The 22,114-nt window shown below is 31.9% G+C and overlaps 1 protein-coding gene across 4 annotated transcripts; it reads left to right on the top strand.

Moving 5' to 3' along the window:
• Window positions 1-1,915: 1,915 nt before the first annotated feature.
• On the top strand, window positions 1,916-21,929 carry LOC126821773 (aftiphilin). 4 transcript variants are annotated; one of them, XM_050550264.1, is made up of 9 exons: window positions 1,916-2,016; window positions 2,611-4,918; window positions 5,635-5,789; window positions 7,211-7,343; window positions 8,165-8,314; window positions 9,522-9,579; window positions 11,543-11,605; window positions 12,754-12,768; window positions 17,141-21,929. In XM_050550264.1, exons 2-9 carry the CDS (start codon window positions 2,678-2,680, stop codon window positions 17,359-17,361), a joined length of 3,036 nt encoding a protein of 1,011 aa, XP_050406221.1. In that variant the 5' UTR covers window positions 1,916-2,016; window positions 2,611-2,677; the 3' UTR covers window positions 17,362-21,929. The 4 variants fall into 4 exon arrangements, 3 of the variants coding, with proteins under 3 accessions (XP_050406221.1, XP_050406222.1, XP_050406223.1); XR_007680491.1 differs by lacking the exon at window positions 9,522-9,579 and having other exon boundaries at window positions 17,141-17,256; XM_050550265.1 differs by lacking the exon at window positions 12,754-12,768.
• The last annotated feature ends 185 nt before the right edge of the window (window positions 21,930-22,114 follow it).

Here is a 22,114-nt window from a genome sequence, read left to right on the forward strand (position 1 = left end):
TAAAGTTTAGCATTATATTTTTTGAGTTGACAATAGAGTCTCTCAATCGGCACCTCATATCACTCGACCAGTCGACCGAGTATTTTAGGCTATCGTATATGACACTGTGTCTCTTTCTTGTATCATGGCCTGTCCGGTTCAAAACATTGGTTGTTGATTTTATGGTTGCTACAAATTTTAGGTTTGATAATTTCAAATTGTTGTATTTAAAATAAAAGAAGAAAAAAAACTAGAAAATGCGCATTGGTTCGCTCAACGCCCAATATTGGTGTATATGCCTACTTCATATCACTCGACCAGTCGACCGAGTATTTTAGGCTATCGTATATGACACTGTCTCTTTCTTGTATCATGGCCTCTCCGGTTCAACACATTGGTAGTTGATTTTATGGTTGCTACAAATTTTAGGTTTGATAATTTCAAATTGCTGTATTTAAAATAAAAGAAGAAAAAAAAAAATAGAAAATGCGCATTGGTTCGCTCAACGCCCGATATTGGTGTATATGCCTACTTTATGGACCAGCGTGTGAGAATAGATTGTTAACGATACATTATGTAAGATTTAGATAAAGAGCTAGCCATTCTTGCTATAATAGTTCGAAAATAGATAATACAAAATGAATATATTGAAAATTTCATTCAAATTTCTCTATTGTGAGCGAAGATATATATTAGCCTTTGAAGGTTTGACAAGATGTGTTCATTAATTGTAACCACCGCGTACTGATTGTTTGAAGCTAAACCTCGCTTCTCCATTTTTAAATTAAATCAAAATATGGCTGAACCGTTCTAATATCGGAGATATCCGATGGCATCGAGACTTCATTATCTTGTCATGTTAAAGGACAATATTGGTGTCGGTCATTATCACATATGTGATAGAACTGGTTAAACACGTTCCAAATATAATTTTAACACAGAATTCTTTGCTACGATAGATGCGTTATGGAGATTTCAAGAAAGGGAGGTGACGAAGGCAAAAGGAAAACACGATATATCCTTCTATATAACTGACTGAAGTGACGAGTGATAACAGATACACGGGCGAATTTCTGCTCACTAATAATTCCTTCGAAGATTAAAAGTTGTTATGTGAGGCTGTGAGAGAATCTGACAATTCAAAAAAGTAATTGAATGTCACTAAATAAGGGAAAACGAAAAAATAGAAATAATCCGCACATTCCCTTGTTTTTATTCATTCTATACTTAATAAAAACATGGGAATGCCCGGACTTTTTTTTTATTTTTCTCGTTTTCGCTTATCTATAGTGACAGTCAATTATTTTTCTGAATTGTCAGGTATCCTCCCACAGTCTCATATAATAACTTTTGGTCTTCGAAGGAATTATTAGTGAGCAGAAATTCGCCCGTGTATTTGTTATCACTCGTCACTTAGTCAGTTATAAAAAGAAGGATAACTCGTATTTTCCTTTTGCGTTCATCATCTTGAAATCTTCATAACGCATCTATCGTAGCAATAATCTCTGTGTTAGAATTATATTTGGAACGTGTTTAACCAGTTCTATCACATATGTGATAATGACGCCAATATTGTCTTTTAATATTGTCAAATTAAAATTAATACCGGGTAGTTTATAATTATAGCCTATACTATAGTATTTCAGGTCTATCTTAAGGAAGATCGGCAGATTTAACTCTTGCATAATAATGCATGTTTAATATTAACTTTTGGCCGCTAAATACAAAAACGGGGCTGTGTGTTTGGAGGTTGTCTAATACAAAACCCGACTTTCGCAAAGACTTCAGATTATGCCGCATTTTTGCGCCCGTGTAAAATCGCGCTATCTAATGGCAGAAGGGAGGCAACTACACGTCTTTTAAATAGAGTTATTTACCTTACACTAGAAGAAAAACAATAATATAGTCTTGATTGTCAAAACACATATCCACAGATGGCGCTTTTCCGGAAGTGATTGGACTCGATCTATGTGGAAATCTACAATGTCAAAATTATTTACATTTCTTGTTTACTTAATTGAAGCCATGGGTTAAGAGGTTGGTTTTGTGTATAAGATTTTTTAAAAATTTGTTGTTAATGCTCAATGAAATAGTCCGTAAGCATCCCTAAAGTTTTATGACCCTCTGAGGAAAGCACCTGCTTTTCTGCAGAAAGACCAAGAAGAACGGAGCAGGGCGTCTCCAGTTCGCCGTCTCTACATAAATAAGGTTCGACAGCTGTTAGGCATTACGACCTATTTTGTTAAAATGCAAATGATAGTAGCATAATGATTAATGCTTTCAAAAATGTGTCAATTGTGATAAACTATTTCAAAATTAAACCAGTTGAGTAGTCCTGACGTAAGCTAGTCAATTTTGTTTTTCACAGTGAATCAGCCATGAGGCGAAGACTGAACTTATTTTTTTACAATTGTGTCTGATAGTAATTTGTGAAAAAAAATAATTGTCATTGTTGAATTAAGATATAAATCCGTTCTGTATTTGAATTTAACAATTATAATGGTTGATGGTATTTGCTTTTTAGTAAGACTGACTAACATTTTCAAGGGTAAGCTTGTTTTAAAGCTCTGACATACATTTAATCAAATTAATGGCATAGATATCTGAATTTTGTTTTTTATATATTTTCAGCCAGTTTATATTAAATTAATGATGGCAGTGTTGTAACTGAAAGAAACTCAAACAATAACAACCAAAGATGTCTAATTTCATTCCTATGGTTTCAGAATCTCCACCTCCCTTGGATGAGAAGACATTTGACTGGGGGGAGGATGAGGAAGATTTTGGAACATTTACTGGTGCTGACGATAGTGCATCAGAAATAAATATATCCAATAATGAATATGATTCCGATTATATCAATGATAATGTTAGTACAAACAAAAAAAATGGCAAACCAGTGTTAAATCATCATATAGGTTCTGATAAAAGTGACAATTTTGCCGACTTCAAATCATTCAACGAAAGTAAAATTCATACTGTGTCAAAACCACAAGTACAAAAATTACCTCTGACAAAAGATGATCATATCAATAATGGTAACGGTGTAGAGAACACTGATTCCAATCTCGATGGAACTGTTCTTCCAGGGGGCATGAAACGTGATTCTGATTCTGGGATGTTTAGCACAGATATTTCCCCTATTCCAGTGTCTGAGGAGGGAACTATTGAGTTAAATAATTGTGATAAAACTGTTGATTCCATCGATGATGATGAAACGGACGTGGTACCTGAATTACCAACCGATACTAATGTGAATGATGAGAATATAATCAGCGTTCAACAATCACCACCAGAATTAAACTCAGATGTTGTACACACAGATCAAAGTCTTTGCTCAAAAGAAGAAAACACGGGTAGTACAATACCTGTATCTTCAGTGAATGTTAAATCTAAGGCATCAGTTGATAACTTAGTTGATTCGGACGAGGAATTTGATCAGTACAGCTCTCAAGCTTTGCATTCCATATCGAAAGAGGCAGCTCATTCCTCAATCCTTTATAGTCATTCTGTTGACAAGCCAGAAAATATCACTCAAAATAACACATTAGAAACTGATGATAATTTTGTAGACTTTGCTGATTTCTCAGATAAAACAATAAAATCTTCAAATTGGAAAAGTTCTGATAACAAAAGTAATTCTGTGATTTCAAATAATGAGGTAGAAATGGAACTACCTTCAGATAGTGATACAAATTCTGAGTGTATAACCCAGAGTAAGCCTGTGGAAGTGATAGATACTGACAAAACCAGAGACAATACTGCCGATAGTGTACCACCATTGAAGCTAAAAGCGCTGGAAATAAGTTCAGAAGATGATGATACATCAACGACAGTGAACAATGTAAATATCAATCACAGTGAAGAAATTGACGACCAGAATAGTTTTGTTAATGACAATATAGAAAAACCAGAAGAAAGTAAAATTGTTAATAATGAAAATTCAAATGATGATGAGGATGATGAATTTGCTGATTTTAGTAAAGCAAATGAAACAGAATCACTGTCAGTTGACAACTCAAATGAGAACGATGAGATAAAAGATAGTGAAAACTCTGCACAAGAAGATGATTTTACAGAATTTAGTAGTGTTCAGAATGATGTCAGTGATAATAATTCAAATATTCAGACAGGTGATATTGTTACTTCTGTTGTCAGTAATGATGATGATGATGATTTTGCAGATTTTAGCTCTGTGTCGTTTTCAGCAAAATCAGTTGATAATGATCAGCCCCAATCGAATGATTGTGAAAAAGTGGTTGATAATAACAATGATGATGATGATTTTGCAGATTTTAGCTCGGCAACACAACCTACAGTTGAAAACAATAAAACTGTATCCAATGATGGTGATGATGATGAATTTGCAGATTTTAGTTCTGTGACATTGCCTAACAAATCACAGAATAATGATGATGATTTTGCAGAATTTAGTAGTGCGAATATTAATTCTGGTAGTGCCGTAAAGTCAGACTCAATAAAACCTATGTCTGTTAATTATGAGGAGGAAGACGACGATGATTTCGCAACACAACCTACAGTTGAAAACAATAAAACTGTATCCAATGATGATGATGATGAATTTGCAGATTTTAGTTCTGTGACATTACCTAACAAATCACAGAATGATGATGATTTTGCAGAATTTAGTAGGCCGAATATTAATTCTGGTAGTGCCGTAAAGTTAGACTCAATAAAACCTATGTCTGATAATTATGAGGAGGAGGATGACGATGATTTCGCAGACTTTAGTGGCGCGAATGTTGAAAATCAGAGTCTAACAAAATTTGAAGATAAAAAGGATAATTTTGCATCATTTGATCAAGCTAAAGTTGTAGATGAGGAAGATGATTGGGGAAAATTTGATGAAGATGATGACTTTGATACAGGTGTTACTAAGCAACAAGTTTATAAACAACCGGAAGCAGTAAAATCACAGGTACTGATATCCGTTATCTTTTGATTGGATAAGACTACATAAGAGCATAGAAATCTTACTGCATGAACAGAATAATTTACAAATTTAATTATTATTTCAGCTAAGTAGCCATACATGTATGACTGTAGTATGAATTTCTGGCTACTTAGATTGAGATTTTCAACCATCACTGATGGGTATTATAAAATTGTTAACAAATTATTTTCCAACAAAATTTACCTAAGTCCAAATCTTATTAATTATTTTTATTATGTCAACCGTTCCTTCCTAAATTCAAGTTTTGACTACAAGGAATTTTAATATAGACAAATTAGAGTCCATTGTATTTATTCTAGTACATGTAATTGGCTGTCTGGTCTGGCTGCTGGAGTAATGGATGTACATGTATACACAATGATCACTGTTTTATCCTGAGCAACACTGCTACTGCTAGTCAAATCAGAGACATTATAATAATAATAATCACTTTATTTCAAAAGGGTAGAATATTAGGCCTGGGGTCTTTCTTACATTTTGCCCTTTTAACAACATAAGCATGCATAAAATCCGGAACAAATGTTTTACATAACGATAATGAATATACATGTATTAGATGTTCTGTTTGATAAATGTGAAAATTATTTACTCTATGAGACTGAGAGGTACAGAATTGGTTGGAGTAAATGAAACTTAATAATTTGCCGGTTGTTTTCATTGTGTTTTTATGTTTGTTACAGGTGAATGTAGTAGTACAGATAGATAAATTAAAGACTGTATTACATGCATGTTTTAATACTAATGATGATAATATAGTGAAGAATCAGGACATATCTTTATTAGAAAGTTTATTGGTTGGTTCTATATATCAACAACCTACTCATATCAATAATGGGTATGTAAATTTACAAGTCTCTTTAGGCCTATGTATATATACATTAATCTATTTGTAAATGTATTTGGCCTGCTTTTAAAGCTACGTACATGTACATGTATATAGCCAATGTGTACATTCATGTACACATAAAAATCTAGTGTCACATGTATATATACATTAATCTATTTGTAAATGTATTTGGCCTGCTTTTAAAGCTACGTACATGTACATGTATATATCCAATGTGTACATACATGTACACATAAAAATCTAGTGTCACATGTGATTAATGGAAAATAGGTTATACATGTAAACTTGTGCAACTGTATGATATGAAGTATGAAGAATTCAGATAATTAGGAGAAAATAACATGATTTAAACATTCACAATTGAGGTTGAAAATATAGGAAACAAGCGAATAAATGCCTTCATAACAGTTGAGGTATTAGCTATCCATGGGCATTAATAGGTACAAATGTACATGTATAATACATTAATGGGGAGTAAACATACTGCAAGAATTTATACTTTATTTTACACATCTGCCTGAATAGACAAGTAAAAATCTTCAATATTGAAATACCAGTTCATGTACATAATTACTGATGCTTCCTTTAATTTCCTGAACAATCAAATAAACATCTAAGGATTGTTATACTTATACTGCTATCTGCATGCTGTTCAGTATATTAAGTAGTGTATCCTGAATCCTTAATTAATATGACCTTTTATAAGGTGTGTTGTGTACATACAATGTAGAATAGTGAAATATAGTTATTTATGATCAGACTATGATTTATATTTATTTCATAAACAATATGATTTATATTAACACAGAACTCTATTGATTGACATTATTGATCTGTCTTACTGTATGTTCAAGTACAGTACAGATAATAAACCAATATTATTATTTGTTAAACACATGCTACCAGTCAGACTTATAGTTAATGATTTAAAAATATCTTTTGATTTTTAACATGACATATATACTGAGATGTAATGAAAATCAACTACCTTTACATTGTATAAATGGATGATTGTAAATCTCTTTTGAGAGATGCACTTATAATTCTGAATGCAACAACAAACAAAAAGAATGTTATGCAATACAGAAGATGAAAATGTTGATAGTAATAAAAAGTTTGAAAGGGTGTTAAGCAATAAGCTTACATTCACATTACTTTACTAATGAAAATTAAGTTAAAATAAAAGAGTGATAAATTTGATGTATTAAATGAGCCTTGACAGAGTTTTTATTGTTGACACCAGTAACCAGGCACATATACATATATTACATGTACATATCGAAGATTGAATCAACACTTTTTTTAACACTAAATCATAACCCTTATTTGAAAAACCCTTTCTAATGTGAATGGTAAGTTCTCTTTTACCAGTAGGCCTATTATTTACTCATTTAAAATTGTTTTTTCAGCCAAAATTCAGAAAAGAAAGTTTTGAAACAGATTTATGACTATGATAATACCAATGCCTTAATTTATCAATGGAAAAAATCCCACAGCAATGATCATTTATTCAAAACTCTGAACATAGACACACAGAATATGGTAAGAAAATGAGAAACAATATTGATTGGATTCATTATTTGTTTGTAATGTAGTTACAGTTTGTTGTTCTCATATTTACACTACTTTCTAATCTATGACAATTGTATGTACATCAGCCTGTCATACTACATTATGTACATGTATAACACAAAAAGCCATCAGATCCACTCTTATAAGTCATATAATTGTAGTTTGAAAGTCCCATCCATCACCACAAAATGAAGCCATGTATCCTATTACAGATCATTTAATTGGCCAAAGAAAATATGTCAGATGTCCATGTAGCTCAATATAAAAAAAAATAAAACGAAATGTACCTGACACCTGAATGTTGTCATATTATGTGTGGTTTAATGGTTGAGAGCAAGACATTGTGTAATTTATTGAAACAACATCTCGGGACTGACATCTTAAGCTTGAGACCATTAAACAACTTAAAAAAATACAAATACTCGCACATTTATTTTATCATATCCCAGAATTGATTTTTTTTCCCTAGCCTTAATGAAGCTTTCAGCAAGAGTGCTTTTCACCTTATACTACCAGGTATCGGTGAAAGCTTTGATTTGGTGCTATATTTGTTCAATTTGATTGTATGTAATTACATCTTCTCTTTATAAAACATATTATTTATTATTAGGCTTAATGTGTACTGTATTGTATATTATGTAAGTCTGCAATTTTATTTGCAAAAATCTCCTGGTGTTAGTTTTCTTACTTTGTATTATCCAAAAATAAGAGACAGGAACCAAACCAAACAGTGATGGTGACACTGGGTTAAACTTAATTTCAGTAATATGATTTATAATTGTATATTTCAGTTCTTTGGTTTAAAGAAACAAAGTGTACCATTATCTGTAACTAGTCTAACTATACTGGAACCTATTCGTGGAGCTATTGATAGTAAAAAAGATAAAAATATTGCAGCATTAGTTGAACCTAATAATACAGAATCCATCCCTCCACTTCAGGTATAATTATAAAATGAGACAACTTCTTATTCTTTTTTAAGTGCTCTTCTCTTTTTAAAAGCCCCCAACAAAACTATCTCTAGAAATGGTATTTGAGGCTATTTGTTAAAGCAGTAAACAGAAGCTTTTATTTAAAATCTTGTAATATAGTATTACTATTCGTACTTCTTATGAGCCAAAGGTTTGACCATTTCTAGATAATACTGAAATTCTAGAAATCCTAATACCTAATTTTCTGCAGTAAAGATTGATATTACTACATCCATTCTTTTCTACAAATACTTTTCTATAAATATTACAACCAGTTAAAATTATGAAATTATTGCTAAACAAACAACTATTTTGATATACCTTTTCTAACTATATATTTTTACTATTAATGTTGTAATGTAATTGTTGTTTTATTAATACATTTTCTAATTCTGCACGTTAACACTAATTTTTCTTTTTTCTATATGTACTAATCTCATTTTTTGATGCTTTTTGTAGTTTTATTCATTCATTGTACAATCTAACTCAATCGGATTATCCTACCTTTATCTGTTATTAACTACAAATGGATTAACAAAATAGATAAGAATTCCAATAGAACTATAATACGCACAGTTGAAATTTATTATAATTGCTTTTATATCTTGATTATATTAATATCAGTCTTGTTTCCTGCATGCTTGACTTAAAAGCAGAAATAAATTCCTGGATATTATTTAACCAAACTTTATATAGTAGAGCTCTATATTTTCGAATTTTGATAATTTGATAATGCATGAACAACATTTTTTCCAATGTAAATTATTTTAGATATTTAGAAATTTATTTGTAATGCTTATCCTTCAGACTTTATTTATTCATAACATAAAATTATATGTTAAACGGATAGGACCTCTTAGATTGCATCAAAAATAAAAGTGTCAATTTGAGTAAATTTTATGTCTTGATTTGCCTTGTAATTTTATATCCTTTGGTAAACCTGAATTTGAGATATAACTGATTTTGTTTTATCACTCAATGATTGTTTTGTTCACTAGTTGACCCTTTAATTAAAAAAATGAAACAAAATTTTTATAACAGACCAAGTTATTTAATTGTACAGAGCTAGGCTTGTTACTAATTGAAGCATTAGATCATCCCAGTTCAACAATTTATTTTGACTTGAATCAAAGAGGTTTAGTCCCCTAAGTATTTGTGGCTCTGTATATTATTGTAGGATATGCCTCCGGTTGAGTTTGACTGGGACAATAGCGGTCTCACTAATCCTCTAGAAGGTAGGCTCTTTTACACCTTTTTATACACATAAGATTTTATAGTAATAAATGGCACGCTTCATTTATCATGAGTGATGCAGTGATCATGAGTTTAGTAGAATTAACTTATAGATGCACAATGATTCTCAGAAATCCTTGGCTCCCTCAAAAATTTATTTGCAATACTCATTGGGTAAATCTCAGATTTTGACAATGTACATGTGTAAATGCAAAACTACAGATGATTATTGGTATGGGGTAATGTTTGCAAAACAATAATATTAGATACCCAGAAGCTGCAATGTCAAATTGACAATGTATGAATATATGAAAGATACTAAACTTGTAGAGACTACATGTATGGGGAAAAATATTAAGCCATTCTTAATTGACCCATTTAGATTTTAACCCTCCTAAATTCATTTCATTTTACATACATTGAGTTGGTCACTGAAAACCATGATATCTAATAGAAAAACTAAATGCAAGGTGTAAGGAAATGATATTAACAAAGCTCCCAATATAGTCATTATATCTAAAATTAAATCTACTAATCGAGTTATGTCAGTAAAGACCATTTTATGGAGGATATTTGAGAATTTTAAATTGGTGTTGCTTCTCATTATTTTCATGTAAAATGGGGTCCCAGGCTGTTTTAATCTTACTAAAGACTTCAAATTATGTTGCTGGACAGGTGACCCTACTCTCGTCACGTACAACCGGGGAATCGAAAGCACGCCAGTTCTGATTAAATAACAGATTCTATTTCGTTTTGTTTTTTAAAGTTCAAAATTTGAATTGCTTGTCTTCACTACACCAGGATCTGTTAAATAACCCACTTTCTGGGTGATGTAAAGGATTAGCCAATCATATGGTCTGTTGATTCATGTTCTTATCGTGTGCCACACAGAACTGTGGGTAAACATTCTCAGTGAAAGAAAACAAAACAAATCAAAATTTGTATTTCCAAATAGCCACTTGAAACACCAAAGTTGATTGGTTAATGGAATGACTGTAATAATGGTTTGACCCCTGATACGAACTCCCACAACAAACTGTCAGATCTTAATGTAGGGGAGGCCATCTAAGTATAAAGAAAATGAAACGAAATATAGATCTGTTGTTTCAAGTAACTTATAAAAGAACCATAATGTGACAACCTTTGTGGACTACTCGGATGATTTACTGCCGCGTGTGTAAGTTTCATAACCTGGTAGCCTATCTTCTGTCCAATCAAAATCTTGCGATTTGTTAAGAATGTTAAGTTGTTTTTTTACTTATCAAGCTATCTCTTGTAGAATAGACAGAATCTTTCATGTTATGGTAATAGATGTGTATCAAATTGACAGAAACTATTAATACCCTTTCAAACAAAGCCAATAGATGTCAGGTTGAAGATATAGTACCAGATTAATATTTACAGAGGACAAATTACACAGCTGTAGACTTCTCCTTATCAAAAATTAAGTCAATAACAGATGAGGAAACAGATCTGAATGTTTTTCTGCTGGTTTTTTTTTTCAATTTTACATGTATATGCCCACATTGAAATGTGCTTGCATATTGCCCTCTACTCGTCCGTCCACACTTCCTTGTGGAAGCTCTAAGCCTAGGGACTAAAGTTATCATCAGATTGACTTCAGGGGTGTTATTCGTGAGATAATAAATTCAAAACCTATTGATTTTAAGCAATTTCTTATAGAGTTATTGCCCTTGACTATTTTGAAAAAGCTTGTGGATGCTCAAGAGGCTAGAGTTATCATCCTATTGACTTGACATTTATACACAGTATTTACTTGCTCAGTTACGGCTCATGATCAATTTGAAAAATTTTGTTGGCTGGACGCTAAAATTATTTAAACACAATGGTTATGTTAATGATGCTGCGGGCGTATGTTTCTTGGCCTGGCAACTTGTCCTTGGTTTTTTTATGTACACATTGAAATAGGTCATTTTTATTTCATCACATATTTTACTGTTTCAGCAAAAACTCTGGATCTAGATTTTATGGTGTTACAAGAAAATGAAAACAGTATAAAAACTGGAGGTAATTGAAATTTTTTGCACATTTACTGTTGTTTTTATGGTCCAAACAGCGATCTAAACTAGGTGAATATCTAGGTGGGAGAGAAAGCAGGAGTCAGATAAACGGAAAATGACTCAACGTCTTTGACTTGGGTCCAGTTGATAATATTAGCTGTTGGTTTCATTGGATTTTATATGATAATATATATTGTGGGATATGTCATTGTTGAAATTTTACATCTAAGGGATTGTTGAAATATAACGAATTTTGTGTCCACAGTACAACTTAACTTCTGATTAAATTAAAAGTTTTATTATATGGGCTTCAATACTATATTTTGACCTAAATCAAAGAGGTTTATCTCCTTTAATGGATGAAATGTAACATAAAAGAAGTTACAAGGCTGTGACCCCAATGGCTTCCATTTATTGACAATTTGCCTCCCTAGTTTATTTTTCCCCAGCATACGCGAGGATACATATTTGATCACAGTTACAAGTTTAGAATACCTTCCTTACCGTGTATTATGAAGTATAGAATTCCCACTTTTTCCATGCATTATAAAGTTAGAATTTGTCCCTAAACATTAGAATGTGTCAGAACTCAGTCAAATGAGCCAGTTACTCTACACACTCCTGGGATTAGTAGACGAAATTGCCATAGGCTTATTATATTGAAAACGTATGATGTTTCAAGAATTGACATAAAGCTTCCTTCCATGTATACATTTGTAAATTCTAATCAGATCCTTGCAGGAATTTATTTTGTGTCAAACTGCAAGCGTGGATCCGCCCCCCACCCCCATTTTTTGCAGTGGCGAATCGGGCTTCGCACTCCCAAGTGGGGGCTGCACGCCCCTCACTTTCTGAAAATCCTGAATCTGCCCCTGAACTGTTATGTCAGAGGTTGAAAAAAATTTGAAGAGGTTAGAAAAGCTTTATTTCTATACAGAATTATTAAATGTGTTACAAAATTGCATGAAACCATAGTACAAGTTGGTAATAGAATTATTTATCATCCATCCATCCTTACTAATGATATTTAGATCATCTATCCTACCATAATAAAATATTGCATGACCAGTATTGTCAATTTCTAATTAAAGAAATGTATAGACAGACAAATTGTAATAATATAATATTTTTACCTTCCCTATATACTATAATCAGATGAATGGGATTGGGGTAAGATTTTTATTTTGCAGAATATTTTTAGTTTTTAAATGTATGCATGTATTATCTTTCTTTTTTTCCATGTGTTTTACATCTGTCAAATTTGATTATGTTTCCCTTTTATTTTTTCTTCACTTGAATTGTTTTGAGTTTGTTTTGGTGGCTTATGTCGTCACTTCTGTCCAGTGTCGGGGCGGCATAAACAAATTACATTTTAGCTTCCTTAGAACTGCTGTTGTGACTTAAGCAAATTTCATATCTAGTTTGTGTAGGGGGTGGACAAGCCGGGAGTCTTTGATCGTGACGAGGAGTAGGATTATCTCTCCATCTCTCCAACCTCATGGGTTTTCTCTGGGTCCTTCAATTTTTATACGCCCACATTTTCATGTGGACGTATATTGTCGTCGCCCCTGTCTGTCCGTCCACAATTTGTTTGTGGATTCTCTACAGGTCACAATTCTTGTCCGATTTTGATGAAACTTGAAATATAGGTTTATCCCCAAAAGATCTCGGCTGCTTTCGATATTGGCATGTATCAGATCGAAACTTCATGGATTATGGCCCCTGTTTGTACGAAAAAAAATCACGTTTTTAGCTTGTGGACCCTATAGAGGTCACAATTTTTATACGCCCACATTTTCACGTGGACGTATTATGCCGTCGCCCCTGTCCTTCCGGACGTCCGTCTGTCCGTCCGTCCGTCCACAATTGTTTGTGGACTCTCTACAGGTCACAATTCTTATCCGATTTCGACGAAACTTGAAATATAGGTTTATCCCCAAAAGATCTCGGCTGCTTTCGATATTGGCATGTATCGGATCGAAACTTCATGGATTATGGCCCCTGTTTGTACGAAAAATCATGTTTTTAGCTTGTGGACCCTATACAGTAACTTCCTGAATTATGGCCCCTGATTGTACGAAAAATCACGTTTTTAGCTTGTGGACCCTATAGAAGTCATAATTTTTATCCGATTTAAAAAACTGTTCTATTATATCACCGTTACACCCTAAGGATGACTGAGTTCGAATTTCGTGAAAATCGGCCCAAAATTGACAGACAAAATGGCCGCCGTTCGTTCCCAAATAGCGTAAGAATATGGTATATCAAGGTTGTGGACCCTATAGGGGTCACAATTTTTATCCGATTTTGTTGAAACTTGAAATATAAGTTTATAACCCAAAGATCTCAGTTCCTTTCTATATTTGCCCATATCGGACCGTAACTTCCTGAATTATGGCCCCTGATTGTACGAAAAATCATGTTTTTAGCTTGTGGACCCATTAGACGTCATAATTTTTATCCGATTTAAAAAAACGTATTATTATATTACCGTTCCACCCTAAGGACAGTTGAGTATGAATTTTGTGAAAATCGCCCCAAAATTGACAGACAAAATGGCCGCCGTTCGTTCTCAAATAGCGTAAAAATATGGTATATCAAAGTTGTGGACCCTATAGAGGTCACAATTTTTATCCGATTTTGTTGAAACTTGAAATGTAAGTTTATAACACAAAGATCTCAGTTCCTTTCGATATATGCGCATATCGAATTGTAATTTCCTGAATTATGGCCCTTGATTGTAGGAAAAATCACTTTCTTGTTAGCTTGTTCTCTATCCATCTCTCGAAAATGTGGGCGTATCCTGCCTGGCAGCTGCTGGTTATCCGATTTTGTTGAAACTTGAAATGTAAGTTTATAACCCAAAGATCTCAGTTCCTTTCGATATTCGCGCATATCGGACCGTAACTTCTTGAATTACGGCCCCTGATTGTACGAAAAATCACGTTTTTAGCTTGTGAACCCTATAGAGGTCATAATTTGTATCCGATTTAAAAAAACGTATTATTGTATCACCGTTACACCCTAAGGAAGGTTGACTTCGAATTTCGTGAAAATCGGACCAAAATTGCCAGACAAAATGGACGCCGTTTGTACACGAATAGTGTAAAATATGGTAAATCAAGGTTGCGGACCCTGTATAGGTCACAATTTTATTTCGATTTTGATGAAACTTGAAATATAGGTTTATCCCCAAAAGATCTTGGCTGCTTTCGATATTGGCATGTATCGAATAGTAACTTCCTGAATTATGGCCCCTGATTGTACGCAAAATCATCTTTTTTAGCTTGTGGTCCCTCTGGAGGTCACAATTATTATTCAATTTAAAACAATGTGTGATTATATCACCGTTACACCGTAATGAAGGTTGAGTTCGAATTTCGTGAAAATCGGACCAAAATTGCCGGACAAAATGGACGCTGCTTGTACTCAAATAGTGTAAAAATATAGTATATCAAGGTTGTGGACCCTGTAGAGGTCGCAATTTTAATTCAATTTTGATGAAACTTGAAATGCATGTTTATAACCTAAAGATCTTGGCTCCTTTCAATATTGTCGCATATCGGATCGTAACGTCCTGAATTATGGCCCCTGATTATACGAAAAAAACATCTTTTTTAGCTAGTGGTCCCTCTGAAGCTCACAGTTATTATCTGATTTTAAAAATCTCTTGAATGTATCCCCGTAACACCATAATAAAGGTTGAGTTCAAATTTTCTGAAAATCAAACCAAAACTGCCGGACAAAATGGCTGCCGCTTGTACGCGAAAGGTGTAAAAATATGGTATATCAAGTTTGCGGACCCTGTAGAGGTCACAATTTTAATCCGATTTTGATGAAACTTGAAATGCATGTTTATAACCCAAAGATCTTGGTTCCTTTCGATATTTGCACATATCGAATTGTAACTTCATGAATTATGGCCCTTGATTGTAGGAAAAATCACTTTCTTTTTAGCTTGTTCTCTATCCATCTCTCGAAAATGTGGCCGTATCCTGCCTGGCAGCTGCTGGTCTCACATAGCTAAAAACCCCTACGCACAAGCCAATTATTGAAAAAAAATTAAACCATATGTTAGTCCCGAAATGACCTAATTTGTGTCTAGTGGACATTAAACTCTCTCTCTTGAAATATAATTGAACCATATGTTAGTCCCGAAATGACCTAATTTGTGTCTAGTGGACATTAAATGCTCTCTCTCTCTCTCGATTGGTGTAAGTTATGAAGTTCATGGTCATTCAAGTTTTGACTTTTATCCTTTTTTGTGGAACATGATCCATACTTGAGGAACATCCCCTTTGTTCTTTGTTGGCACATTGGGTGATTTGCAATTTTCTATTTTGTCACTGAAAATTGTCCAGGTCAGGTTTAGGTTCATTTAACGTATTTATATAAATTATAATGTCCGATTCAAAGCATTAATGCATATTACAATTTAAAAACAACATCTATATATATATATACATTGTAAATGATAAGTCAATTGTCTTACATGTGTTGAAGAAGATTGCAGTGATTAAAAGACTTGGAACATATAGGCATTCATATTCTAAACATAGCTATATCCATTTAATGTACTGCAGTAAGTGCAAGGGGACCACACAACACATAAACAATTACACAAGACAAATCCATGGACATTACAAACAATAATATATATATCAGCTCAAGTGAATGGATCTGGGCGGCTAGCCGTAAGTATCCACTGCACTGTACAGACTTAACTCAAAATGAAAACAAACTAACGATAAGGAAAACAATCCAAGAAAAAGGGGTAGTTTGCTTTTATAAACTGGTATGTAGTTATGTAATGTAAAACCAGTGAATTATTGAGATTTGTTTATGCCATATTGGATACAATCTTATGTTTAGTATTGTATTTGTATTTTTCTCTTAATCTAAATGTTTTTTCTTCTGACTTTTAAAATATTTTAATTTATTATATTCAGTGTACACACCACATGCATTTCTTTGTGTAGTTTGTTTTTATGTAGATATAATTTGGGTCATGACTGTTTGTAACAGTATATGTATATTAATACATACTGGTAATGTTAATTATAGAATTATGTTAATTTAGATTATATCGTACATACTGAACTGTTATAATGTAGGTCTTCGTGAACTAGTATAAATAATACTTGAATAACAAACGTCATTAGATGATATCTTTATGTGTCTATGAAAATATAACTGAATTATATACACAACAAAATAACTAACTTTTGGATTAGACAAGTCATTTAAAAACACAAAAAGCCAATATTTGGAATGTGAAACACTTATTGAAAATATATTATTGCAATACACATTATATCCATGGCTTCCGGCAATTTCAGAAAAATGTTTTCATATGTTACATGTGTATAAAAATATTTAATAAAAACAGTATGCAGGGACAATAGTTCATACTGTTTATTATCATGATTTATTTTCTCCAGTATTTGAGTATAAAGATAGTTTGTAATAATCCTTCCAGGAAAAGTACCCTGATTATGTTTAATGTTTATGTTATAAAAAATTTATTTTTATTTTTTTCCAGTTTTCCAGTCTGAATTATTAGATGCACCTAGGTCGTCTGTGAAACCCATGCAGCCTCTTGAAGAAATCTTAAAGAATATGAAACTAACGACAACCACTGCTCCGACCACAGTCGCTAAAGATGAAAATCTTTCTAAAGAGGCAGACACAATTATAAACTCTCTACCTCTGCTTTCTTTTATGAAGTCAAAGGTTTTAATGTTCAGATTGCAAAACTCATAAACAAAATAACAAAAATTCCCACAATTAACTTTTAATTCCCTCATATTTGTTTTGTGTGGTGATGGGGGAGGGGAGAGCCATAGATTATCTTTAAAGATAAAACTCAATAAGGTTTGAAAGGAACAGTTCCAGGTTTTATAAAAGGTAACAATATAGTTGGTTTACATTGTCTAAAAATTCTGAATCAAAATATTGTACTGTTCTTAAATCGACACTAGATTTTCTTAACAGGGTTGTGTAATCCATTAAACGAAGCATGTAGTTTACAGATCTCATTCGTACATGTATATCAGCTGATCTTAATCCAATTTGTGTGGAAAATCTGGTTCCGTTCACATACAAATTTTATGTTACTGCTTCATTGAGAAATATGAACATACAAGCCAGTTATTAGATCTCATATTATAGTAAGAATTGTGACCTATAGTACAAATCTTGTACAGTGTGGTTCAATTCTTGTTTATTTTTGGTTTGATTTTCTTAATGTGAGCAGCCTAATTTTGAAAATAAGTTCTTTATTTAACCTGTAAACACTACCCATTCATTATCTATTTCGTTCAGTTTAGTTTAAAGTTAGAATAGAAGTGTCTTTTTTTTACTGTATCATAAAATACTCAGTTATTTTACTAGATCTAGGAAATAACCACAATACAAGTTATTTGAAATGATATATTTAGTTACCCGTTTACCACCTATTGACTGTGTCATGTAATATTCTTGCCTACAAAATGACAAATGGTGACATTTGAGCTCAGTAAACTATTGATTCAGATATCAATGTTTAAATAAAAATAACAGTGTGCTGCTCTTATTTCATAATAAAACAACTCAGTATTATGGTTTAGAATACATCTGTCCCATATTTCAATGACAGACAATTTACAGGTTGCAGGAGACATGATGGTTTTCTAACATTTGTATGCTCATGTTAGTCTTTAAATATATGACTGTTTATATTTTTAATTAAAATTATGATTAAGTTACATTTCAAGATCTGGGTTTAGTGAGAATCACTATCTTGGAAAGAAATCAGTGTCCTTTTTGTAAACCAAGTAATTACAATGTATTAAAACACCATTTAAAATTTATGGAAATCTGTGAGCATTTAAAACAATATCTGGGTATGATGTGGGATAATTTTAGAATAAGTGCACTTGTTAATTGTTTGTGGTCACAGAGTCGATATGGATTAACAATGTACATGTATATTTACAGTGTTGTATTAAATATGTATATATGTTATTAATGAAAGAAAGAGATTGTATGTATTAGGATATATTTATGTTGTATTTTGATATAAATTATATAGTTCATATCCCAGAGTATATCTATAAAACTAGACCATAGTAACACTGTTAACAAGAAATGTATAGTTTGATCAAATGAATATGGGTACAGATATCAGGGGAAAAGAAGCTGATTTCTAGGAGCTAAAAGTTTTTGAGTTAGGTCAAAATAAAGTATTGATTTGGGTTAATCGAAGTTTCATTTCTGGCTGACTGGTTATATCTCAACACTGGCTTTAAATATAGATATCAAACTTTAAATGAAGACTGATTATCATTCCACAAAACAAATCAACTTTTTAAATCCAATGAAATCGACAATTTACGTCAATTAAATCTAGACTAGTTTTGATTCCCTGCTTGTATATGACAAGGAGTAGGATCGCCTTTCCAACCTCGTGGGTTTTCTTTGGGTCTTCCAGTTTCTCCCCTATTGCTAAAGACCCCTGCACACAAGCAAATTAATGAAATAAAATTGAACCATATGTTAGTCCCGAAATGACCTAGTTTGTGTCAAGTGGGCGTTAAACCCCATTTCTCTCTCTCATTCTGAACTGAGTTATGTCCATTTGTAGAACAGTGTAGTCCCAATTGTCATGGCTACCATTGTTACGATAATAAACTAAGTCTCGATTATTCATTTTTTAATTAAATTATTAACTGGCAATTGTGTTGAAAATCAAAACTATCCGATGGTGTAGAGAGTTGACTATGAACTTAGCATGTGGATAAATGTCTAAATAATAAATTATATAACATTTGAGGCCAAACGAAAGATCTGAATTAGGCAGATTTAGCTCTTACATTACATCTTTATATAATTAAAATGTATTACACTTCATGATTTTCTATTGAATAATAGGAATTGGGTGTCAAATGGTTTCAGTGTTGAGGTCTTACACGTTTAGCTCATCTTTTTTTTAAAATTATGTTTTAATCTAATCGTTTTGACATTTTGCTTTTTTCTGAACACTTAATCAGATTTAAATATGAATATAAAGAAAATTGTGTAATCCATCCAATTTAAATATTACTGTATATTGTGTAATGTTATATATTTAAATTATTATATATGTCTATTATATAATGTTATATTAACAATTAAAAGATGTTAATATATTATACTTGATTCCTCTATGTTATGTTTTGTGCAATAGTAGGTTGTGTAGATATGGTGCAAATATAGGTATAGATATATCATATTGTTATTATTACATATGTCATACTCTGTGTGTATATATATTGTCTAAATTCGTTACAATGCTTTAAGTATTCTCAGATTAATAGATTGATGGTTTTTTTAAAGATACATTCCCGCGTACAAACTGGGTGATTTGATGATATATTTGGCCTAAAAACATATTCAAACTAATTAATTTATCATAAATTTGCTTCAATTCCTTCTGAAAACATTGTAATTGTCATGGAATACCCATGCTATAAAAAAATCGATCAAAAGAGGTCATGTTTGTGTCGGAGGAGAATTCATTGCATACACAAGACGATGTTGTCTTTGGATTATCCACTGCCCGCGTCTTTTTCCGTGATTTTTATCTCAGAAAGTGTTGTACGTCTAACTCTTCATAAAGTTTATCAACATGTACATCAAGCACTCAATCTCAGCGTGCAACCTTTGACGTTAAGCGTGCAGATATTCCTAATCGTCGGGCTGTCGATTAGGGCAACCCTGACATTTTTGTCCTGTACGCTCCATGAGTGTTTTTCAGGGAATCCAGTATTTTTCTAGTAAGATTGGATATCTCTACTTTCCATATATACAAAATTGCCATACCTTTATTGGAAATAACCACCCGATAAATACTTTTCTGGGAACCTTCTTTAAATCATTATAAACTATAATCCATTGGTTTTATAAAACATTCAACAGGTAATTTCTTTAAAAAAAAAATCATTAGGAAATTCTTAATGAATCTGGATTTTGAATGGTTAAATTAAATTACTATTTTTTTACATTTATGCTGTTCACAATTTGAATTTCAATAGACTTTTTAAAAAAAAATAGTAATATAATTTAACCATTCAAAATCCAGATTCATTGTTTTTTTTAAAGAGAATTAAACAATATTGCTTCAAGTATTCACATGCACATTTTATTTTTTAGATAATGTTAATACTGGGGATCATTATTTATTTGTAAGTGAATTAATTATTTGTACAGGGTCATTGAAATCTTATTTATATAATGGTTGCACCAAGTTTCTATCACAAGCGAATCATTAATTTAAATGTTCAGTGACAACATTATTGAAAGTGAAATTTACAGTGTCAAAACATGAGCTAAATTTAAGATTAAAATTGATGATCCGTTAAACAACTATTCTTTAAGATCTTAAATTAGGATATAATTTTTAGTTGTTAAATATTTTATTAGTCTGTATATAATGTAATTGTTAGAAAGTGTATATTATGCTGAAATTGTTAAACTTTATATAGATTATATCTTTAATGTAGAGGTTGTGTGTATATAATCTATGGTCATTTTACTGTTTTATTTTAATTCTAGACATACTTTACTAGTCAGTGGATTGTTTTACTGACTAGCCTACATTATAAACAGAGTAAAGTTATATGTTAGAAGTCACCTGTGATTTTTATGTAGTGTTAATGACAGTACTATTTAAACTTTGAGGGAATTGATATTCAAATTCTTCATGTACAATGGATTAATTAAATCTTAAAGTTCCTCCACTTTCAAATAATGAATGTCTTGTTATATTATGGATCTTGTGATTAGTCTATGATCCGTCAGTACATTTACCTATACAGATCTACATATTCTTAAAAGAATTTTTCTTCCTCTTATCATTAAGATAATACAACTCATGGCTTTAGTTTGGAAAATCACCCCTTGACTTAATTAGGCATAATTATAACAAAATTTCAGAATTTTATATTGAAAGAGCAGTAATTACATTTATTTAAGACACAACAAGCCAGATTGTTCACATATATATTATTTCAAAAGTGAAAAATACTAATACTGGTCATATATTTACTGCCATATTTGGAAGAAGAAAAATTTAGGGCAGAAAGTTTGATATTTTGAAATAGATGAGTTGGGTTTTTTTCACACCTGAAATGCTATAGAATATATAGAATTTATTATTTATGTTAAGACAGTTATCAAAAAGAATATATTTCTGTGAAAGTTTCATCTTATTATGTTAAATACACTGTTATACATTTTAGCTTTTGTTCACAAGATCTTGCTTTAATAAAACAAAATTAGCATTCCATGTTAAAATAAATATTGAAATTTGATGTGTCCTTAGTTTTCTTTTAAAGGATAATGTACTTAACGTTAGGAACAAAGATCCTTATGAATTCTCCCTCTGGCTGCACCTTCAGAAAACTTATTACTGCTACATTATGTTAAAGATACCTTGCCATGTACAAACTGGGGTTTTTTCAAACCCCTCTCAACATTTTAATCACAAAGAATTCCC

Source organism: Patella vulgata, chromosome 5 (genome assembly GCF_932274485.2).
Source record: "Patella vulgata chromosome 5, xgPatVulg1.2, whole genome shotgun sequence".
In the NCBI taxonomy this organism is placed as follows: domain Eukaryota; kingdom Metazoa; phylum Mollusca; class Gastropoda; family Patellidae; genus Patella; species Patella vulgata.